At 37.4% G+C, this 23,855-nt stretch overlaps 1 protein-coding gene across 1 annotated transcript in view; it reads right to left on the bottom strand.

Moving 5' to 3' along the window:
* The window catches only part of gbe1b (glucan (1,4-alpha-), branching enzyme 1b), a 144,010-nt gene that overhangs the window by 87,872 nt on the left and 32,283 nt on the right, over positions 1–23,855 (bottom strand). The window contains exons 4-7 of the mRNA XM_057350948.1: positions 22,734–22,859; positions 22,151–22,286; positions 16,047–16,137; positions 11,018–11,227 (exon numbers count right to left, since the gene is read on the bottom strand). Coding sequence (XP_057206931.1) covers positions 11,018–11,227; positions 16,047–16,137; positions 22,151–22,286; positions 22,734–22,859 — 563 coding nt within the window. The remainder of the gene's footprint in view (positions 1–11,017; positions 11,228–16,046; positions 16,138–22,150; positions 22,287–22,733; positions 22,860–23,855) is intronic.

The following is a 23,855-nucleotide window of genomic DNA, read 5'->3' on the forward strand; positions in this document are numbered from 1 at the left end:
TGACATGATGTGTTTATTGAGCTTTAGTTCATTTAACTTTTCTTTACTACAACCTTTTGAAGTCGAATCTCACTATTACATTTTATATTTACAAAAACACTGTAGGTATATTTTAGGAGCTGTTTGATTTGGGGTAAGTTTTACTTTTTGATAATATTTGTTTTTCTGAGGGTCTAGACTACATGCAGCTACTATCACTTGACGCAAAAAACAGCGGTGGATGACATTATGGATATATCGTCATTTTTATCGTTATCGCAAGAAATACCAGGAATTATCGAGATAAAGTTTTAGGGCCATATCGCCCATCCCTACCCTCAAGTCGCGCTTTCTTTTTACACGTCTCTGTTCATCTGGTCAGCAAAACCAGTCTGAAAGATTTGCTCATAAATGATCTATTTTCTGAGTTCATTGCAGTCTGCTTCCCTCACAAAACTATCATACAGCCATCATAAACCCTGAAGAAAACTTTTTTGATACGTCTACGGTGCTTCCAGTCCCATTTAATGTAAGTGCATCCGGCGCAGACTTTTCCTTTTGTGTTCTGAGTCGTACGTGTTCAGAATGACACGAGGGTGAGCAAATGATGAGTTTTCTTTTTTGGGTGAACTATTTCTTTAATAGAGGGCCCGACACATAGACGCATCCAAACAAATGGAGACGAGAAAAACAGACAAATGACACGGTGTCGACACCGGGGCGTTCCTTCAGGTTTTTTACAAATGACACTTCAGACGTCTGCGAGTTGTGGCATATGTCTGCAGCCCGTCTAATGAGTCCCTCTGATAACTGCACAAGCTCAATAAGTAATGAAACTCCAGCTTGGCTCTTATTACCGAATCTCCTCGCCGTCTGACACTAAACAGTAGATAATGTATTGGCGGCGGCAGCTTTTGGCATGCGCTTATTAAACGTGGGTTCAAAAAGGCATTGATAGACCCAACGGAGGCGGCCGGTCTCTCTCTCCTAATGCGCGATGAGATGAGCTTACGGCCGTGGAAGGAGACGAAGAGAAACTTAATTAACACGCGCAGCGAGAACACCAATCAATAGGTTCGGGTTTACTGTGACGGCCATTAGGGTCAGAGCCAGCTTGCGGCTGAAGTGTCGCACGTCTTTGTGGAGCTCGCGGCTCCTGCGACGGTAATGATTTGGAGAACAGGGCTTCGGGGCGGCATCCGTGGAGCTGCATACATTGCGACTGTGAATGGGAGCTATAGGAAATAGTAACTCAAGGGAAATATGGCTAGTTATCTCATAGGGCATGTCTTTACATTTGATCAGGATTCTCCAATTAAAGTAAAAAGACTGGGTCTCATTTAAAGGGACAGTTCCCCTAATAAATCATTTATTCACCCCATGTCATTCAAAACCTTTATATGACTCTGTCTTCTGTGGAACACAAAAGATGATTTAAAAAAAATGTCTCTGTGGTTTTGTGTCCATTCAATGAAAGTCAATAGGGGTCAGTATTGTTTGGTTACCAACATCCTTAAAAATATCTTCTTTTGTGTTCTGCAGAAGAAAGAAAGTCATACAGGTTTGAATGGAATGAAAAAGAAGGTTACATAAATTATGAGAGTTTACATTATTGGGAGAACTGTCCCTTTTAAGGGACCTGTCATTGGCATTCCAGATTGAGAATATTTAGAGAGTGTTTTTGCCCCTCGGAAATAACTTGAGTCATTTTAGGTCACTTTTTACAATAGTTCCTATTCTAAAATAAAATGATTCAAATGATAAACTATACCACCCAGTGTGCTCTAAAAATCATTACAGACTTTTAGCGCTTAGACTTTTTTCATAAAGAGCCCTTTTCCTGTCAATTTAATCATTGAAGTGTGTCAAATTTAACATTAAATCCAGGACAATACATTTTAAAATGGGGCGTGCTGTTTAATTCAGTTCAATTCACAATGCGCATTGTTCCAAAGCAGCTATACGGGACAAAATAAGAAAAACAGAAAACACAGAAAAGGTCAAACTCAGAAGGCTACAGTGCATGGTGAACACGTAAGATCATTCTAATAAAGCAATGTTAACGGAATTTACCGAACCTTTAAGCTAATCTAATAGCAGTCTCCTGGTGAGCAAGCAACACAGCCCTGTGGCGAGGAACCCAAACTCCAATGGTAAATAAATGGAGAAAAAGAACTTGGGAAAACCCAGTCTCAGCCGGGAGGGCCAGGTCCTCTCTGACGTGTCACAGCTGCACTCAAAGACTTTGATAAGTTACTTAGTAAATGTTTACAAATAACAAGGAGAGCTTATTAATTGTGATTTAGGAAATTTCATTTGTTGAAACTGTTTCGGTGTCATTTTGTAATCGAAATCAGACAACAGAGGAATGTTATAAGCAGGTAAAGGCTAAAATACACCACAAGACATTTGCTCAGATTTTGCCCAGATTTTCAGTCTGGACTTGTTGCAGAAAGTCTGTGCCAGTCTGCAGATTTGATCAGTTAGTGTGATTCTATCTGAAACTTTCTAAAAGTCTGCACGTGTATGTCTAGTTTATTTTTATTTTTTTAAAGATTTTAAAAGTCTTGCAGTGTATTCCAGCCATTAGATAGTAATAGCATAAGGGGTTTTAACACCAGAAAAACAAAAGACCAAGTATAATTAAAGGTATTTTTAGTTTTCTGAATCAGATCATGTTCTGCAATACTCTGGTGCCTGCTTAGAATTTTCACGCAGGTTCACGCACATTGACTTTTTCTTTAACATTTACTCACTCACACATCATGCTTACATTTCAACCTTACTGTAAAAACTGGCAGAATAGTTAGTTTTTACCTCTGTGCTTTAACAGATACTCGACTCATAAATGAAAATTCTCTCATGAATTACTCATACTCAAGTTGTTCCAAGCCTACATACATTTCTTTGTTCTGCTGAACACAAAGAAAGATATTTGAAAGAATGTTAGCAACTGACATTTCTGGGACATCATTGACTACCATCGTAGGGGTTAGAATGGTAAAAAAATAGAATGGTAGTCAAAAGTGCCCAAGAACTGTTTGCTTTCCTACATTCTTCAAAATGTAATTTTGTGTTCAACAGAACAAAAAATATATACAAGTTTGGAACAACTTGAGGGTGAGTAAATGACAGAATTTTCATTTTTGGGTGGAGTATCCCTTTAATTTTGATACTGACTATTACAACTGTATCCCACTTGTCCCCATGTTGTTGGAGAAAGAATATATATATATTTTTATATTTAAGATTTTTCTTTCAGATCACCACAAATTTAGAAACAGCATGTAGGTGTTGATCAGAGCGCCGGTTTTGTTCTGCCTGGTGCTTGACCCCTGGCTCATCCGACAGCTTGCCGTTACAAAACGTCATCCCAATATGTTTTGCGAAACCTTTGGTACGACTTTCACTAAAGGATTTAACTTGGTTTAGACATTAATGAGCAAACACACCAAGTTTGTTCACTGTCAGCACTATAACACAACTTCATTTTAGCAGCTTGGCAAATGGAGGCCCAGTGTTCCAATTATACACTTTGTCAACATTTAACACATATGCTTGATTTCAAAATGTTGATGCGGTATACCAGATTTGCTAAAAAAAAACCTAGTTAAGCATCAACCCTGTTTTGACAGCATACCAACATTTTTCCGAAACACTCTTACCGGTTTGCTCCAATTTGTGAAGTTTCATTTTTGAGAAGCAAAAGGAGAGTTATTTTTGCCTCAGACGAAAAAACTGATGTTTTAAAAGAAACCTGTCAAAGTGGTCAGAGCTGAGAATGACAAAAGTGACATAAGATAAATAGAAATGAACTTTCCACTCAGCCAAGTCTCAGGTGCTTTTCTCAGGAGCCAGGTTCCTCTTTAACAGCTCTTTGGCTCCGAACAAAACTTGAAAGAATTTCACGGTTAAGCAGATTGGATGTTGGTTCTGCATACACGTGGACGTCTAGAACCATAAAAAGGATGCGACAATTGTATTTTAAAAAGAACCCTCTCATAACTTTTGCATCAAAAGAGTTTGCAACAACCGTTTTTTCTGTCAACATTATCTAGCGTTACATTATATAATCACGCTCTTAATCATATAAAGGCCTTTAAACTATTTAGGCGCGATCTGAAATGGTTGTATTGACACGTCCAGTATAGATTGACAGCTTCTGGCTGTGGAACACGGCTCAACGCAACGTGACAGTGGTCCCGTCTGGTATACACATGTGCTATTGCTGCTTCAGAATATGTCAGACAGCGCACCAGTATTAACTTCTCTTTCGTGCTTGAATGAACAAAACACACAATATTATGCCAGAAAGCACATTTTGTCTAGTATTTTTGCAAGCACAGTCTTCAACGAGTTAAATAAAGTCTTAAATGAATGCAAATAGTTGTGAAAATTGGAAGCGCATTAGACCTGCTTAGAGCGGTAGCTCTAGGAACGTCTTTAAAAATAAACTTCAACCACGCATTACTAATGTCGGAATCCTAAGGAAGGTTAAGCAGCGACTGTGTTCTTTCACAACCGGGCACTGACTGCGCAATATTTTGCGATCTTTAACGGCATGTTTATTGCTTGCATGCTCTATCTGGTTCCGTGCAACTTGTGTTACTTCAGTACTGTCATGCACGAACCAGTGGGCGGGGCTAGAGAAGTAGTCGTTGATATTTTTCTGTGGAGGTGGTGTTCAACCTAGATAGGTGCATTCCAGGACATGGTGTTCACTGGGCCTGTTGTCAATAACAGTTGTAATCTCAGTAACAAGGGCATTTTCAGTTCTGACACTTACAGGATGTTCTCTTGAATACGATTCCCTCTTATACAACAAAAGCTCGGGTTAAAATTGAGGTCTTAATTCATTGCACCTTTAATGGGGCCACGCTCTTAAATGTGCTGCTGTGACTCCTGTAACTAATGTTAAAAAAAAGAACAAAAGAAATCAATGTGTTTTTGTAGCTTTAATGAGGATACTTCTGTATTTCATGTATTTAGCAGTAAAGACTGTAAAGTGTTTGAGAACTTTATTTATTTTCTTTATATTTCATGTTAGACAGGTAGGAAGGACACACTTATTATTATGGGTTTGATTAATAGAAAAAATATATATATATTTAATAAAGACATCAGTTGCAAAACCAACAATATTAGAATGTTGGCTTTCATTCATAAAATGATGCTGTTAAAGAAATGTGTTGTTTCTACATAAATTTTGAGATTATATGTGAAATTATTAGAAAGTGAAAGCATATTTAAAAACACAAAAGCTGTGTGTGATAAGTTAGTTAATTTTTTTAATCGATTGACAGCACTAAAATAAACATGTTAAACAAAATAAATAGTGTATGTTTAATTTCACTTTACGTGTGCGATTAATCGCAGTTAATCGCACGAAAAGGGGGCGATTAATCGTGATTAAAAAAAATGCAATCTATTGACAGCCCTAATAAAAACATATGGTTCCATTTCACATTTTGCGTATAAAAATGTGCAAAAAACACGAGCCACGGCACCTTCTCATTTTTTCAAATGTGCTCTTGTGTCTGCTATAGCTAAGCCACCATAAATCGTGCTTACTGTGAAGACGAGAGGTTCCCGCAAAGGACCGCGGCACCTTTTATTTGAGCATGCTTGCTCAAAGCTTGCTTGGTCAGAGAGAAATGGATACTAGGGATGTATCGATATTGTGTTATCGCAATAGCAAAATTGTCAAATGACTGCAACGGTGTAAATTTGGTTTGAGAATTGGGGGAATACAAAATGGGGGAAAATGTTTTTGATTTGAATCCCATTAACTGTATTTACATAAGTTTAGGCACTATGGTAATACAAAATTTTCTGCATGAAGTGAGAGAAGTGCGGATGGAAGGCAGCAAGTGATTTTCTCCATAGGGAATTCACTAACACAAACTCAAAATACCTATGTTTTGCATCGTATTTGATTGTTTAAATTGATTAAACCATGAAACCACACAGTGTTTTTATTGTGTAGCAAAAGTTGATGATTATGAAGGGGGAAAATCAGAGTATTGACTGAGAAAAGGAGGATAAACGGAGGATAAACCTGAATTTGCGGTCGAGAGGAGACGAGCTGGTGTCTTGAAATTTCATCCTACCCGTCAGATTATCCCACCAGGTATGCGCACATCAATGTGACGTCACACCTGTTTCTTTTATACCGCTACGAGAATCTGATAGTGTATTTTTGTTGTTAAATCATTCTACATATTTATTTAATACTTGTAGTACAATTTGATAGGGTATTGCGCTGTAAATTAATTTTACATGTTTCTTTTATGCTGGTAGGATAATCTGACAGGGTATTTTGCATTGTAAAATCATCCTACCTGTTTATTTTGTAGATGTGGTTTAGATTATATTAAGTTTTGCCCTGCGGTAGGAAAACCTGACAGGGTAGGACAATTCAACAGAACACCGGATGACTTTCTAAAAAGCTTAACGAGGTTTAACGTACCTAAACAAAGACCAAGGAAGCCCATATTTCTGTCAAGACTTGTCATAAACACTAGCTGCTGTTAAAAGAACGAGTCCAATCGAGAAAACAGCTTAACATAGCCTACCGAAACAACGACTACGCAAAACCAAATTTCAATTAAACCTTAATTGTAATAAACACTAGCTACTGTTAAAAGAAAAAGCACTTATTCCGGGGATAACAATAGTCTCACGTTAAGCTTGTTTATTTTAAAGAAACCACATAACGTGGCTCGAGGCAGTGACAAACTGAGAAAATAAAACTTTTTCCGTTATCATGTTTATGTTTGATATCAGTGATAAACAAAATGTATTTAATTTGGTTTTCCGTGGTTGTTGTTTTGGTACGTTTAGATGTTTCCTTATAATGGATTTTGGGAAAGAAACGCTTAGCGTGAGATTTTTTACTTTATCCGTTTAATAAGGGCTCGTTCTTTTAACAAAAGCTAGTGTTTATTACAAGTAAGGTTTGACAGAAATATTTGGCTTACCTGGTCGTTGTTCAGGTCGTTAAACATAAGTACTTTGAGTTTGTCATAGTGAATTCCTATGGAGAAAATCACTTGCTGCTGTCCATGTGATTGAAAACAACCTTTCAGTGAACTATTTTTAGACACCCGCATCCACACAGGCAGACTGCTCAGTCCTACTTCTCCGTGGCGATGACGGCGTGTGGTTAAAAATCATAACAAACAAATTTGAAAGGGGGGGGCCCTTGTCCCCAGTGGAAATGACGCCCCTGCATGACTGTATGAAACAATAGGTCTTCCGGGCCAAATATGAGAATGTCAGAAAAAATAATAGATGTTACCTTCGGCAAGGTCCATCTGGTGCAATTATTATTTTTAGGTCATTTAACCTTCATATGGTTCATATGCGTGAAAGACTGCTCACACGAATATGAAGAGCTAAACATAGAGCATCCACACTGACGCGTCGCAGTTTCTTTCTGCTTTCACCACCGGATACTTTGCTGTATGGTAAGTTTTTTTAACTTTTTACATGTGATTATTTAAGCGAGGCAATGAGTTCTGTATCATACGTCGCAGAGCGGACTCCTCACTGTCTGGGTAGCTTGAATCTGAGCATGAGAGGTTACCATAAAAACGTAGTTTGCCGGTGATTAGTGTCGCGAGTCGAGACACTTGCGCATAGCACTGCATACGCACACTGGCCAGTACAACCTGAGATATATTATTGATATACTGTATATAATTATGATGTGTTTAACGATCAAATGTTAGTGAAGTGTAAGACACCTGGCAGGCCAATGATTTTTGAAAAGAGCCACATGTAGCTCGCGAGCCATAGGTTCCCGATCACTGCTGTAGATGTTACTGAACAAATATTGGTTGCTTTACCTCTTCGGCAGTCAATGAAAGCTATAATGGAGTTCAAACCTTGGCTATGCAAGACTTTTACAGCTTTTCCACCGGGGCTGGTGCCGGAGCCCAAATGGGAACCGGGCTGCACTTTTCCACTCAAAAAATTCCTGGGCCGGTGCCAAGATCCTGGTTCCAAACTGGCCCCTGAAACCTAGCTGGTTTCGAACTAGGAAACCTACGTCGTCAGTAGGCGGAGCTTTCTCTGGTTACTGCAGCTTAAAAGGTGCCATTGAGCAGCAACGGCAATAGAGCTAGAAAGTTTTACAATGTTCGTAATATTATTGTTATTTTGTTACTAAATGTATTTTTAAGAATTATTTAGGCAAGAATGTATGTGTTTAAAGTTCAAAACTGTGGTCGGTTAATAAAGATGGTGTCTGTTTAAAAATGAGCTTGGATGTTTTTAGAGATGTGAGCTCCACGCAACCACCGAGTGCTCGGTGCTCATGTATCCCACTGAACGCAGCCTCATCTCAGCAGGTCCTTCTGAAACTCACCGCTGGCTCTGATGTCTGATATCTGTAGCGGTTAAACATGATATATAATTCATTTTGGGCATATGTCTAACGGTCAGTTTCGGCCTTATGAATCTGTTATTTGTACCTGGTCAAATCGTTTTGAAAGAGGGCAAAGATAAGTTTCATAACTTTATATTTTTTATTTAACTTTGTATTGAAGCGCTTCCTTGTGCTTTTGACTAAATTATTTGCTTTTAAAATACATATTGAACAAACATATTATACGTTCTAATAAGGGATTGTGTTTTCTATCATATTTCATTTTATTAAAAAACAGTTAGAATAGTCAGAGTAGGCATATGTTGCCTAAATCACGTATGACTATTTTAAAAAGGGAAATGACAGGAAGCACTGTTGTGTTTTATATCATTCTATTTCATATTATTCAGTTTAAATATGCATTTACATGGAAATAAATATGAACTGGGATTGACGTAGAGGGTTCTGCTCCTTGCCAGTGGCAACACGAGTCGGTTCTGAATGGTGCCATCCTCGGCCGAGAACCGGCTCCAGCACCAGCCCCAGCCCCGGTGGAAAAGCGGTATAAGTGTTCATGAGCAAAATGCTTTACTAGAACCATAAAAAGAATGTTCTACATGAAAAATAACACCAAGTCAGAATACATTTTTCCATCCACAATATTTCTCATTCTGTGCACGTAATATAACACATAATGGTGTGGCGATTGTAAAGTTCTGAGTGTGATTAGCAAACTTTAAATGTAAGACTTCAGAGATAAAGGCAGAGAACGATGAGGTGGGACATATTGATGAAGATTTCACACGGCTGTATGGCAGCAAGGTTTCACACACAACATTGAAGTAATTGCTGTCAGCCTCAGAAGGTGCAATGGGAATACAGCCCGAGGCAAAACCAGTACAGTAGGTATTCTAATTTAAAGACGAAAAAAAGAAATTAACATATTAGCTGGCGCACACATTAGGAAATACCTAATGGCTGCAGAAATAAAGTACATTTTGAACTATACCGATGGGGAAAAACTGACCAAGTCAAAAATACGTTTCAGCTACTGTACTGAAATAGAATGTACGGCGGCGGCAACAATCTAACGATACGCTGCTCTTGGTATTTAACTTGGTCTACTGTGGGTTTCTCTTTCTAAGCTTCTTAACTTCTCCATTGTCTCTTTGTTTCAAGAGATGAATGAGTCTAAATAGAAGAATACCGCAATGGTTATTCATAAACAGAAAGCATCTTTAAGCGCTTTATATGAATGTTCTATAGCATGCGATAAGGACAAATTAATGTTTGATTGAGAGCACACAAAAGTGCTGATGAAGTAAACTAATTATGGAAGCATGATTTCATGCCGCATTCTTAATTACAGAGAGATGACCTGTGAACACGACTCTCGAACACACACAACCTCATACCCACTTATACTCATGAAGTTACAGAGCAGTAAAGTCGAGCGGTTGGTAGGTCAGGCAGACATAACGTAAATGTCTCTATTTCTTTTTTAAGGCTCTTGATTAATATAAATTAAAAAATTATAATTATAACAATAAAAACAAAGAACTAATAATAATAATAATAATAAACAAATACTACTACAACCGCTACTATTACTACTACTACTAATAATAATAATAATACTTATTATTATTATTAACAACAACAATAATAATAATTGCTGTATCATTATTCATTTGTTTGCTATTGTTAATATGAAATTATCAATTGTTTGTTTCTTCTTCTTTTTCTTATTATTATTATTATTGAATCTGTGCAGATGCATATATATCATGAGCATTGTAAATTCGTCTCTACATATTCGCTACTACATGTTTAAATTACCTTAAGAACATGAAATCACACGCGTTTAAATATTTAAACAATTTAAACAAGTGATTCCTTATATTCTTTTGATATATCGAGCTAAATGCAAGGTCTCATGGGTCATGTCTTTGATGTGTTAACAACTAACATTAGGACACACAATGTTACCGCACCTTTCCTAGTGAAATAAAAGGATAACGATTCTCGTCACTAATAATTGCGTACAAGTGTTCTCACACGTGCGCAGAATAGGTTTAAAAAAATTCTTCTTGCCTTGTTTTGGCATGCAGAATTAAAGTGAAAATATACAGTGTGAATGTTTAATATGCTGTCCAAACCTAATGGCTGGTATAAATGTAAAATAATACATTTTAGCATTACTCCTATGTGATTCCAAATATGGGCAGTTTACAAAAATGTCATATTCAAATTTCTATCAAATTTTCCTGAAGGGTTGTTAAAGACCTAGTAAAAACATATTTATTTAAAAAATATATATTTTTCACCTCGTCTCATTAATTCACCTTTAAAAACCTGTAAATGACTCTGTCTTCTGTGAAACACAAAACAAGATATTTTGAGAAATGCCTCAGTGGTTTTGTGTCCTTACAATAGAAGTCAATGGGGTTCAATGTGCATGCGAGGAAGAAAGCAGCATTATGAAAACCGTTTTAGCCGATATTCCAATATAACCAATGCCACATTAATCATTTCTTAAAAAGACTATGCCATTTATTTTAGCGTTTACTTACAATAAACCACATTCACTGTCATTTGAAGTTGCGCATCAGTACCTGTCAAGTACGCCCGGAGCGTTTAATGTGATAAACAAACCCCACATCTCACCTAGAGTAGTTGAAGAGTCTGCTGTCCCAGAGACTGTGTTCTCCACGGGGGGCACTGTGAAAGAAACAGGACTCGGAGCCATCAAACTGGTTCAGGCCGTCCTCTGTGTTTTTGGATGCGTGGCTGTGTACAACATCCAGCAGGACGAAGATACCCAGAGAGTGAGCCACGTCAATCAGCTCCTTCAGTTCCTCCGGGGTGCCGAAACGACTAGAGAGGAGAAGAGATGAAGGCTGATATCAGAGCAGACTGGGCAGAGGTTGTCTGTCAAACTGCGTGTTGTTTTTCTCGGGTTAAGCTTAAATCCTGTTAGGAACAATTCTTTGAAAGGTATAGAGATATTTTTCCTGAGTGTTTCCCACAAGATGATGCACTGGTGGGTTTCAAAAGATTTTGGAATGTTGTTTCAAGAATAAAGGGCTAAAAATGTGTAGACCATTTCAAAGCGACAACATAAACAAACGTTACTGCGCATACGTGCTTTTGCAGACTGCACAGAACTTCTGGTACACATTCACAAATAATAGAGTGCCTGTAGATTATTTCTGATCACAGGCAAAAAAAAAACCTGAGAAGTGTTACTTGGCTAATTAAAGTGGTTATATGGCGTGAATACGCGTTTTTGGTGTGTTATAAGTTGCCCATGCATGTATTAGACACGTAAAATTGCAAAAATTAAAGTGTGGGAACAAAAGATGCATTCTATCTAAAAGCGAATGCACACCCAGACCTGCCTGAAACGCCTCGTGTAACCACACCCCCACAAATCTACATCAGTTCGTGGTATGATTTGACTAAGACCTCCCAAATGTATACGCAAGTAAGGTGGGCGTACCTGTCAGTACAATTGCTTTGGAACCTGATGTTCCAAATATAATAAGAGGCATTACATTTCCATCACACGCTTGCAGTATTCCACCAATCACTATGCACTGGTGAACTGGCCAATCATAGCACACCTCACTTTTCAGAGCGATGAGCTTTGTAAAAAATCTGCGGGGCAAAGAGGAGATACAAACATGCACGGTATGTGGAAAATACAGCATTTTTGAACCTTAAATCGTATATACATCGATGTTGCATTACATCTAAAACAAACCATAATGTTAATTTTAGCCATGTCATATGACCCCTTTAATATTTTGAATTTACACTGCCATACCAAGCTCAACCGCTAGATGTCAACGTACCATACAGTTTCTTCAAATGCGACAGTTTTACACGACCCATTCAACAAATTGTCTAGGTGCGTGCGTCCGATGAAACGGTCTATATGCATGCTTCTGAAGAGGACGTGTGTGCATACGTGTAGGCCACGGTTTCCAACGTGATCATATAAAGTAACGCACATCACAGTACAGCTCCTACTCACATTAAAGCATTTCTTGATTCATTATTTCTTACGTAAAGTTTACTGTATTATTAAAATTATTTCATGCAGTGATGCATCACTTATTTAATTTCATTTATGCAGTGAAGCATCACTAAACTCCACCCTCTCGATGGCTATGTCTCATTTCGGAAGGCTGCGTCCTCCGGAGGTCGCATTTGAAGGCTGCATATGAGGTGAGGTTGCGGATTGCAACCAACGGCTCACTCCACCCCTCCCTTTCGAAGCACTACGGTGGCTGACACAGAACTAAGATGTACAGTAGTCATGTTTTCGCTTCTGTGCCGAAGGAGATAACGTATTAACGAAAAGCGCTCTGTAGAGTTTGTCCATTTAGGGCTACTGTAGAAACAACATGGAGAATTCCATGTAAGGGGACCCAAGGTGTATGTAGATAGAAATAGCTCATTCTAAGGTAATAAAAAAAAAACGCTTCATTATGTAAGGTCTTTATACACCTCTGAAGACATAGTTATGTATATTATATTGCATTTCTGTCAATAGACCTTCCCTAATTCTAACATTGCACTTTTAAGAATCTTTAGAATTTTACTAGAAAACAAGACAAAAATGTTTGGAAATTCATTTTTGCAGTGTAGCCAAATAGATATTAGATATAGGTTATTTTATTTATATCCCTGTTGCACCTTGAGCACTTATAAAAGCAATATAAAGGAAACATACTAATATTAATATTAATGATCTCAACCTCTCCAAACAGTTTTTTCTAGGTCACTGGTATGACAGGAATCTCATGTGGTTACATCATTCTAATGATATTTCTCAAAATACTATTAAACGTCTGATTCCTTTTGTCTTAGAGGGTGTCATTAAAAATGTGGAAAAGGTATTTTAAAATAGCTAAAAAAAATCACCTTCAAGAAACTTCAAGGGCATAATAACAAATGGATCATGCTTTCTAGGATTTTACCCCACTTACTAGCCCATGTGCAACCTCTAAACCGCATCACCTCCACCACGTGTACACATGTGCCCGTGTTTAGCACAGAAATTGCATCCCTCTCCGTAACAGCTGTGTTTAGCGCAGCGGTATGACACATGTGCGAATACATCAACCATGCCACGTGGCCGGCATGTAAAACAAACATGCCAATAAATAAAAAACAATCTGGATCGTTTACAGCGTCATGGCTGCTAAGCAGAGGTCAAAGCCTCCATTGGGTCTGACAAATTGCTCCTTGCGGGACAAAAGGTTGAGAGCAGTGGGCTCCCATCACTGCTTGGCATCTCCTTCGTGTAATTGCTCGGCAAAGCTTCATCCGTCCTCTGGCTATCATCGTATCACTTTCCACCGGCAAACACAACGTACGGTGACAACAACACCTCTCCTTCCAGCTCCCGCCCCTTCCCAGCATCTAGACCTTGCACTTTTCAAACGGCTCGGGGAGATCAATCATGGGTGAAATTACTCTGTATACATTATCCTCTCGCTATAGGCCGTCTCCAGCGCTAGCAAGTAAGGTCGACGGACGGAATAAAGCACATAAATAAAGAATTCCTGCCTGTCTTCCTTTATCTGAGGCCTCTACCTCTCCAAAGGATTAACTGCAAATGTGTTTACAGGGAGATTATCGGCCCCGTCACAGGAGCCTCTCTGTGATTTGGGGCCACAGTTGTGAAAGAGAGAGAGTGTATTTGTGGTGTGTGCCTATGTTTTTTGGTGCTGAAGTCTTTTACACGTTATAAACATGAAAATGAGTGAATTGAAATAGTACAGAGTTATTTTAACAACTATAACAGCCTGGGACACCTTATTCCGCTCCTGAACCCCATGGAGTCATTTTTAGACTCCCTTTTGTCCAACTATTAGCAACGTCCGGTTTGCAATTAGACCCTTTTTTTTTAATTAAATTTAGATCAAATCCTGTAATTAAACAGGTTGAATGATTCATTCATGAATCGGACTGAATCTCTGTGAATGGATTATTACTTGTATCATATTGACTCATTAAAAGAAGCAAAGCTCATCAGCATTGTACTACAATTTTACACAAAGTAGAATGTACATTTATTATCAAAACAAACAAAATGTTAAAAAATAAAGTATTTTAGAAATATGTTTAATTGTGACAATTGAAGTCGCATGAAATTTAAATTATTTTATATAAACATCATTTAAATAAAACTTTTAAGAAATAAATATTTTTTTAAAACTTTTTTAAGAAATAAAAAGTTTATATTGGGTAACACTTTACAATAAGGATGTATTTGTTAACATAGTTAACATTAGCTAACACGAACAAACAACGAACAATACTTCTGCAGCATTTATTTATATTATTTCATGTTATTTCAGCATTTAATAAAACCTTTTTAAAATCAAAAGTTGTACCTGTTAACATCAGTTAATGCACAATAAACTAAGATGAATAACTGCATTGACATTAACCAACATTAACAAAGATTAATAAACTTTGAAAACCTATATTGCTCATTGTTTGTTCATGTTAGGCATTTACTAATGTTAACAAATACAACGTTTTAGTAAAGCGTATTGTATTGTATAAATGTAATTGCATTAAAAGTATATTTATTTTTAATTATTCTATAATATTTTGGAATTAAATGCACTTGTTTTGTATTACGGCTGCAACAAACTGAACTCGAACATAATGTAATGACAATAAACACTATCATTAATATGTGCCTACATATGGCTTTATTGGATCACTTTACAGCACGTAATGTACCACAGCAACATGTTTTGAACCACGTAATAGCGTAATTATGACATGATAAAAGAAATTAGTTTTTTCTTTGAACAGGTTTATTAAAACAAACTGTCATTGGATTTCCCATCACTACTAACAAAATAAATACACACAGCATAGCATCCATTTAGGTTATTAAATATTAATTTCTCAATTTTCATTTTATGGTAGTTTCCAGGAAAATTTAATAAACAAAATCTAAATCTAAAATAAACATATCTAATGTAAGATGTAACAATGCCCAGCTCAGAAGAATCGGACACAATGTAATGGTAGAATCCTCCCTGTTCAAAACCTTGTAAGATGCATAGCTGGACACAGAAATGGACCTTTGCCATGATGATGATTTCAAAAGGTAGTGAGAAATGTTATTTTGCCATTTAAAATACTTTGTTTGGACAAATATATAAGTTAGTGTAGAATAGCAACTATTATCTTACAACACAAAAAATAAATAAAAGGTTTTAATGCAAAATTGAAAAGAACTAATATAAACATTCCAGATTTAAACGCATTATTAGGCAACTTATATGGTTTCATCGGACACACACGCTGGCCCGAAGTTAACTTCCCGTCTGTGTTTGATTATAATATAACCATTTATTTTACATTTAATTTATATTAACATTAATTCATATTCATATTTTATTGTTTATTAATTTTATTAAATTAATTAAAAATGACTCAACAGATATTCATCCTTTGTGGAGGTCTACCCGAAGTAAAGTTTGAACCACATAACGTTTGTTTATGTTGTTGTCGCTGAAACGTCTATAAAGTAGACACTAGAGAGAAAGTTAAAGCCCAAGATTCTGCAGCACAGCTCATGATTATGTCAGCCAGAAAGCTACAAAAGTGGATTTGAACAAAACAGATTTTAGCATTTTCTATTTTTTTTTAAAAATACCTTGATGCAGCGAAGAAACTCGTGACCTGGTAGCCGAAGCTGGCGTAATATGCATGCTCCATGATGGCCATCATCTGAATACAGTTATACCCTGTGTGTATGACAATAAAGAAATCACTGTTAGCAGATCTATAGGTATCACATATATTTACACAACAGTTTCAATTTTTGGCCAAAATATTCCTTTTAAAAGACGTTTTGAGTCACTTTGACATTAAAGATGATCCATATATATACAGAGCAGTAAAATGTATGGTGCTTTCTGGACCTTCTGCGAAGCCTAAAGGAATAGTCAAAAATGAAAAGTCTTACATCATTTATTCACCCTCATGTCATTTCAAACATGTATGACTTTCTTTCTTCTGCAGAACACAAAAGAAGATATTTTGGAGAATGTTAGTAATCAAACAAAATTGACCCCCTATACGACTTCCACTGTATGGACACAAAACCACTGAGACATTTCTCAAAATATCTTCTTTTGTGTTCCACTGAAGAAAGAAATACAGTTGAGTGAACGATGGCCCAAGTTTTATTTCACTTTAACAAGGTAAATATATTTGCGAAAACTCTCCTGCTAAATAACTGTAACTAAAGAAAACAAGGAAATTCTGCTGTTACTCATTAATGAATAATAATGTTGTGGGTTATTCCCACTATAAACTCCCACACAGAGAACTGTGACTCCACATGATTCCAAACATCTGTTTTTATTAATGAGACAATAATACACACAGGGTTTTTCCTGGCTCAAAATGAGGCGGAGGTGGTGCCATCCTGATCTTGTACACACACACACACACACACACACACACATGTAGGCCTACCGTACCTTTAAGTGGCTTAACCAACGTGACTTTGAGTTTGACATATTAAATGTTGTAATAAAATTAGATAAAAATGACAATTATTAAGTTATATAAAACATTACTTTTATTTCAACCAAACAGAAATGTTTTTTAATCAAATAAAGCTTTTTTATCATTTCAACTAACTTTTCAGCTCACAATAGCCAACTGAATTAACCAGTCTTTCTAAATGAGCAAAGCTCATTCACATCTTGCATTCTCTGTGGTTCACTTTAAATGATTCAATGATCTCTTATATTCGCTAGTGACTGAAAAGGTCAATAGTTTAAATGAATCGGTTCAAATGAGTCATACGTGTGCGAGTCGTTCTGAACGCAATGTGCGTTCATACTGGCGAACTCGCTGTGTACAGTATACGCTGATTCAACGATCCAACTGCACAGCTAAAGACATTACAATGATGTACGTCAAGTTAATTCAATACATTTCAAGAAATTAAACGTACTTGGATGCAAAACAAACAGCCGTTAAACACAGGCTGGCTCTTGTTCTGCAACTCTTTTTAGTGCCTCAGTGTGCTGATAACAAAACAGCGCCTCCACTGTGGCGTAATGTCGCAACTGAGGTTACAAATGACAGTCTGTTAAATGCACGCAGCATTTCTTGTGAAGACTCGCAACATAATTTTGGCGAGAGCCTGAGGCGGCAGACATTTGACGGAGGCGGCCGCCTCCAATTTCTCTATGCAGGAAAAACCCTGACACAACAATGTAAACCAACACTCAAGGCCACAAAACCTTAACACAACAACACTGGACAGCACAGTCCCGGGCAACTCCGAGGAACCCTGAGGTACGCCGTCATCACCTACACTGTAAAGCCCAACAAAACACCATCCTTCTCCCCCCCTCCAGCTATGAGTCTTTCATGCTAACACGCTGCTACACAACCTCTCGACATGCGGCGGCCACTGGGATGCGCAGACTGATTGACTCATTGGGTCAAACACAGTCCAGATCGGCCACAAAAACAGTGTTTCGCTTTCCTACGCAAGCTGCAGCTACACTGACATGGCAATGTCAACGAAACTGCACGAGAAGGACTCGGGAGAGAGATTCAGGCTTTTCACACGGTTGTTCTTTTTCTGAGCAGATTGGTTTATTTATTTATCTATCTATCTTTGCCCGCTTCAGAGAAACTTTGGGATTTTTGATGAAGTGTGACAGCGGGGCCCAGAGGAAACGTCTCACCGAGGATGCGTACACCCGGACACGCAAACAACGCACACACGCAGAGCGCTTTCGATTTCGCTTTTGAAAAGGCAGTACACCAGAATTTTCCAGGGGAATGCAAACCGGTAACCACAAACAAGGAGAACTCCAGGGACAGAACGATGCGGCGCATTCAAGATACAGATACGGTGCATGGACATGTGTATGAATTATTCTGTCACACTATTTTTTATGGCAAACTGTATTACAGGACTTAAAAAGAATGACCGTCCCTCCCACAATATGTAAACACGGTTGTGTACGTTCTTCTGTTTCGCCTACAAGCGAACATGAAAATTGTACATTTTCATATTGCCTGTCTGTGCAAAACTAGCACCACAATGTTGCATCTAGTCGGCCTGATTTTTTTGTGACTATTTCAATTATTTTATTTTATTTATTTATTTATTTCGATAATGATGGCGATATTGTCTCTTAGATGTGTCTAAAAGGTACAGTATACCGAAAAAACACAAAAGACAAATTTTACGAACGTTGGTAACCAAACAACACTGACCCCCACTGACTTCCACTGTATGAACACAAAACCACTGAGACATTTCTCAAAATATCTTCTTTTGTGATCCACAGACGAAAGAGTCATATACAAGTTTTAAATGACATTAGGTAACAGTTTTTTTTACCCAAAAAGAATCTCAGTGGAAATAAAGGGTTACTTGCAAATTTAGTCAAAGTCGCCTGGTGTGACATCTGTTAGGTGAGCTGAGAATGAAATTTTGATTTAATGAAGCCATCACTGACTTTTCCTGGAGAACCAAAAGCAATTTTCACAAACAAGGGTCCACATGCAAAAACACAAAGCGTGCCCATTTCATAAGCACTTCAACAGATCCATAAACACTCTCTGACTGAGATAAATGTTTTGCAACGTCCTGTGTAATAAATATCATCTCCATCCCCACGTTCCGGGCTGCAGTATCGTGACAGATTGTTTGTTTTCACCAGCAAACAATAAAGGCTTCCAAACGTGCCCCTTGAATCCTGCACCACGAGCTAATGTTTGCAAATGTTTGTGATGAACTGTTAGATGAACTTGTAGGATGCATGCATCACCCCAATCAGCCAACCGCAGGCTTCTGAACTCCATCTCCCGCGCCTTGCCGATACTCGAAAATACCCCCTACATCTGTAAAACACACACCCATGAGCCCTCAAACACACCTCTCTCCGCCCTCCATCCATGATGGCACTAATGAACACTTCACAGGGCGGCTAAAGCCTGTAAACAGGGTGTTGACCTACTCAACAGCCTCCCCGAAACATTGGCACAGAGGCCAGCGGCTCATCATCCACATGGCGGGTCTGTCGGGTTAAGCACCACTGCAGATCGGATACTTCGTGATGAAGGAGGAACGCTGGCAGATAGAGCGTCACCCCCTCGCTGGATGAGAAAAGAACTTTCTGCATACATATCGAAAAGTATGAAGTGCTTTGCCGAGTTGCTGCCAAGGGTGAATCTTATTTAACGGTTCCCACACTATTATCAAGTGCACTGGAAGCGTCGGACCGAGAGTAAATGCTATGACAAATATTAAAATGCAGCAGAGCTAGAGAAAACATATATGTCGAATAAAAAAACAAAGCCAAAATGAAGCCAATAAAATAAAAAGCTAAGTTAGTTGATCCATTGTGTTTTTGTTTACTCAGATATTTCTCCAGAGAAATCTCACAAATGTCTTCATTCGAGTTTCCGAAGAGATCTCAACAATGTCACAAACTGAGCTAAATTGGTCAAGGATGCAATCAAAATCAGTATTATTGAAGATTTCAATATGAATACAAACATTTCAAATTTACCCAAATGAAGATGATTTTACCTCTAGAATCTATATTTATTTCACGCCTTCATACTCTTCATCTATTTGAACAATAACAGTCTCATTTATTTATGTTTTTAGTTTTCCTAAGCCAGGGGTTATCAACCTATTTGACTCCAAGGCCCCCCCATTGTATTCAGCAATATTCAAAGCCCCCCCCCCTCACAAAAACTCAAAATTTCTACCCAATAAAATATTTTAGAGCTTGACATTAACTGAAAAAAAAAGTTTAGTTCTTATAAAATTGGCCAACACTGTAAAAAAATAGCTGAGTGAACTTAAAATAATAAGGCAGTCTATCAAAAGCATGTTTTTGAGTTAACTCAAGAAACAGAGACTGAAGTTCACCCAACTTAAAAATGTATTTTTACGTCAATAGTTGTCACAACTAGGGCTGTCATGATTATGAAATTTGGCTGACGATTAATTGTCTAGTAAATCATTGCGATTATGACGATTAATTGTCTGTTTTGGGGCTTTGACGATTAATCTGTTTTAGAGCTTTGACATTTAATTCTCATACATTTTTTATTCAGCTTTGAAACGACCATATTGTTCTGAATATAAAATATGTTTTTTTTCTTGGAAATACATCGGAAAATATTGGTTTATTTAAGGTTTAGGCTTTTACCTGTCAATAATACAACCGCCAAATACTTGTAAATTAAGTAAATTGATCAGGAGTGAAGCCACCATTGATATGCTATCAGTCATAGAAAAGCTTCTAGTCTGTTTTTTTCTCACTTACAAGACTACAATAAAATTTTACTTCTATGTTAATGAAATTTTGGTAGACCGGTTTTCACACTGAAATAATATTAAATTATTTCCGGCCGGCCATCTGGAGTATCGGAACTTTTCCCGGTGGGCCGCTAATGTATGGGGCTGAAATGGACGCTTGGGACAGACAGACGGACGATATTAATGCGAATGCACGCAACACAAAGGCATTAGCGAGACGGATACGTATTAATAATAAATTAAGCCATCAAGAACTAAAAACTCATATTTAGAAGAAAAACAAATAAGAAACACAGAATTGAACATGCTGCAATGCTTGTTCAGAATACATAGTTTGTAAGTTGGGCAAACTTTCTGACGTATTTTGGCCAAAAAGTCCAGTCAACAAAATAATCTTTATTAGAAACATGTTGAGGCTAATTTTGTTAAGTAAATGCAAAACAATAATTTGACTCCACTAACTAAAAATTTTATGTTCACGTTACTTATTTATCTTTGTAGGGAGAACATTTTTCAAAGTTGGATTTTTTACAACGAAATAATTAGAAATATCTTGCTCATTTAGCCTAATTTTAAAGTTAGTCATCTTTAGTCCCCCTTGGAAGTCAGCTGGGACCCCCTTGTCGGCCATGGCCCTCCTGTTGAGAACCACGGTCCTAAGCAATGTTAGAAGAAACATTTAAAACTAAATTGATACATAAATGAAACACAGCCGAGTATTCAATAAAATGTTCCTATAGGAAGTGAATCATCTGTCATTCTTGTTTTCCAACGAAGCATGCACGCAGCACAGTGTTACTATGGTAAAACTGTGTAAAATCTTATCATTCATATTTCACAAGAAGGTGAGAAATGTTTTGTTTAAGTACCTGCACTACATCATTATACTGTGAAATGTATTATTGTAATTGTTTTAATTTTGTACAGTTTATTATTCATTCTGTATAATGAGATTTTGTTATTGTTGATTGTTTATTCATATTTTACTGTTTTATCTTACATTCATTTATCTTTTATTGTCTTTGTAATATATCATTTCTCATGCCCATTCATCCTGTCTTTCTTAGAAATAAGAATTTAATTGAACTAAAAGTTGACAAATATGTTGTATGGTGTGACATAGTAAAAAATATATATATATTATTTTATAATATTAATATTAATAATATCAAATATCAAAGACATATTTGTCTTCATTATTAGTTTTATTTTTCTAAATGTTTGCCGTTACACCATAGGACACATTTTTGGTTTATTTGTCGACCACTCTAAAATAAACAAAACAATGAAAAAAAACTTTACACAAGCGTTACAAAAAAAAACTGTTTATATTATTATGATACGCGATATCTTGAAATTGAGGTTAAAAGCCACTTTCTATCACAGTCAGTCCAGTGCAACTCTCATGAACATAACAGTTTTGTGTAAATGAAGCGGTTTCTCACCAAGATCTTTGATCTTAGGAAGCACGTTGTGTGTAAAGTTGCTGTAAGATGCCACTTTGCCCTCTGGAGAAGCGATCCCGACATGAGACTCATAGATCCGTAAGCTCCTGGGCTTCAGCGGGCGAGGGTGCTTGTGCTGGGACAGGAAAGGGCAGCGAAAAATATCTGTGAAATGATTCTCCATTCACATATTTGGAGCATACTGTACATGCCACAAGTGATTTGTGAAACATTTGCGTAGCGATATAACTAACGGTTGAAGGGCTTTAACAGGCATCTGCAATTCACAGTCTACTGGACGTGTTTACAATCATCACTCCACATTAAATCCAATTTACATCTACCAGAAAGAAATTATTTTGATACAAACTACTCATGGTGCATTTATATGGGCTTATTTTACGCCTTAATGGATTTGCTTCGCTTATGAGGAATATTCACATTTTATTCACATGTACTAGGTCATTCAAGGTAAATATGCATTACATGTACAAAGTTATTCTTAAATAGCAACAGCAGGTTTAAAGGTTGAGCACCCATGCAAAATAAAAGGTTGATACGCTCGGGGGGAATAATCACTTACAATGTAAGGTTGAGGAGGGTCCCAGTGTACCCAGTCGTAGATGACGGACTTCTCATACTTGGCTACATACTTTGCCCAGGGTGAGATCCGGTACAGGCGATCACCTGCCCTGGTGTGAACAACCACCTGGGAAGAGAGACAAATGAGAGCTGGAAACACAAGGACACACCGGGGGGGTCACAACACGGGCGCGAGCAGGATGCCGGGTAAATCCGCTAAGAGAAAATGTGTTTACAACTGTCGGAAAACGGGGATAAAGGGCCAATCTGGTGAAAAAAGGTCACAGCATGGAGGTGAAAGAGTTGGGCTGAAAAAACAAGACCTTTGTAATCATCCGCTCGGGTTTATCGGAAAACAATTTGCCGCGACAAAAAGATCTGCACCATCAGCTTTTGTACATTTTGGACGAATTATTTTAAAGGGGGAAAACGGCAAGAATTATCGAACTGTAGATGATCGAAGGCAAACTACATGTGGCAATAAAAGTGCATTCTGAACGCGCAAGCTTGGGATTTGCTTCATAGGCAAATACATACAAACATGAAAGAGTCACGTGAATAATAAATCAAAAGCTTTCTGTTTTTACCAATAATGTATGCTCTAGATTATACAACTGTGTATATGTTTACAAGCACACTTAACGGATTAGTTTATCCAACTAAATAAACTTCATAATTTACTCAATGTCCTATAGACTACTGCAACATAAACAATATTTACAGAGTAAATATTGTTAAAGTTGTTATTCACTCAACACAGTTTGTCCAAATCACTTATGACATTCATTTGCTTGTCGGCAACGACATTTCATGACTTGCGTGAAACTCGACAGCCACTAATATTTTGTATATTCTATGTAAAAAAACAGAATGTAATGTAACGAGGTTTAACATCATAAGGGTGAGTAAATGACAGAATCTTTATTTCTGACAGACCTTTCAACGTGACTGAACCGATTCAAAATCACATGCGAAAAAATGCATGTTTACTGATGTCACACCACCTGTGGTTTCCCACGCAGGCAAAGCTTTCGAGAGCCATGTTAAATAAAGCTATTAGCCAGAACACAGCAACAGCATCATTGATCAGAAACGGAAAGGGTCATTTAATCCATCCTCCACA

The sequence above is a fragment of the Triplophysa rosa genome, linkage group LG14, assembly GCF_024868665.1.
Source record: "Triplophysa rosa linkage group LG14, Trosa_1v2, whole genome shotgun sequence".
In the NCBI taxonomy this organism is placed as follows: Eukaryota; Metazoa; Chordata; class Actinopteri; order Cypriniformes; family Nemacheilidae; genus Triplophysa; species Triplophysa rosa.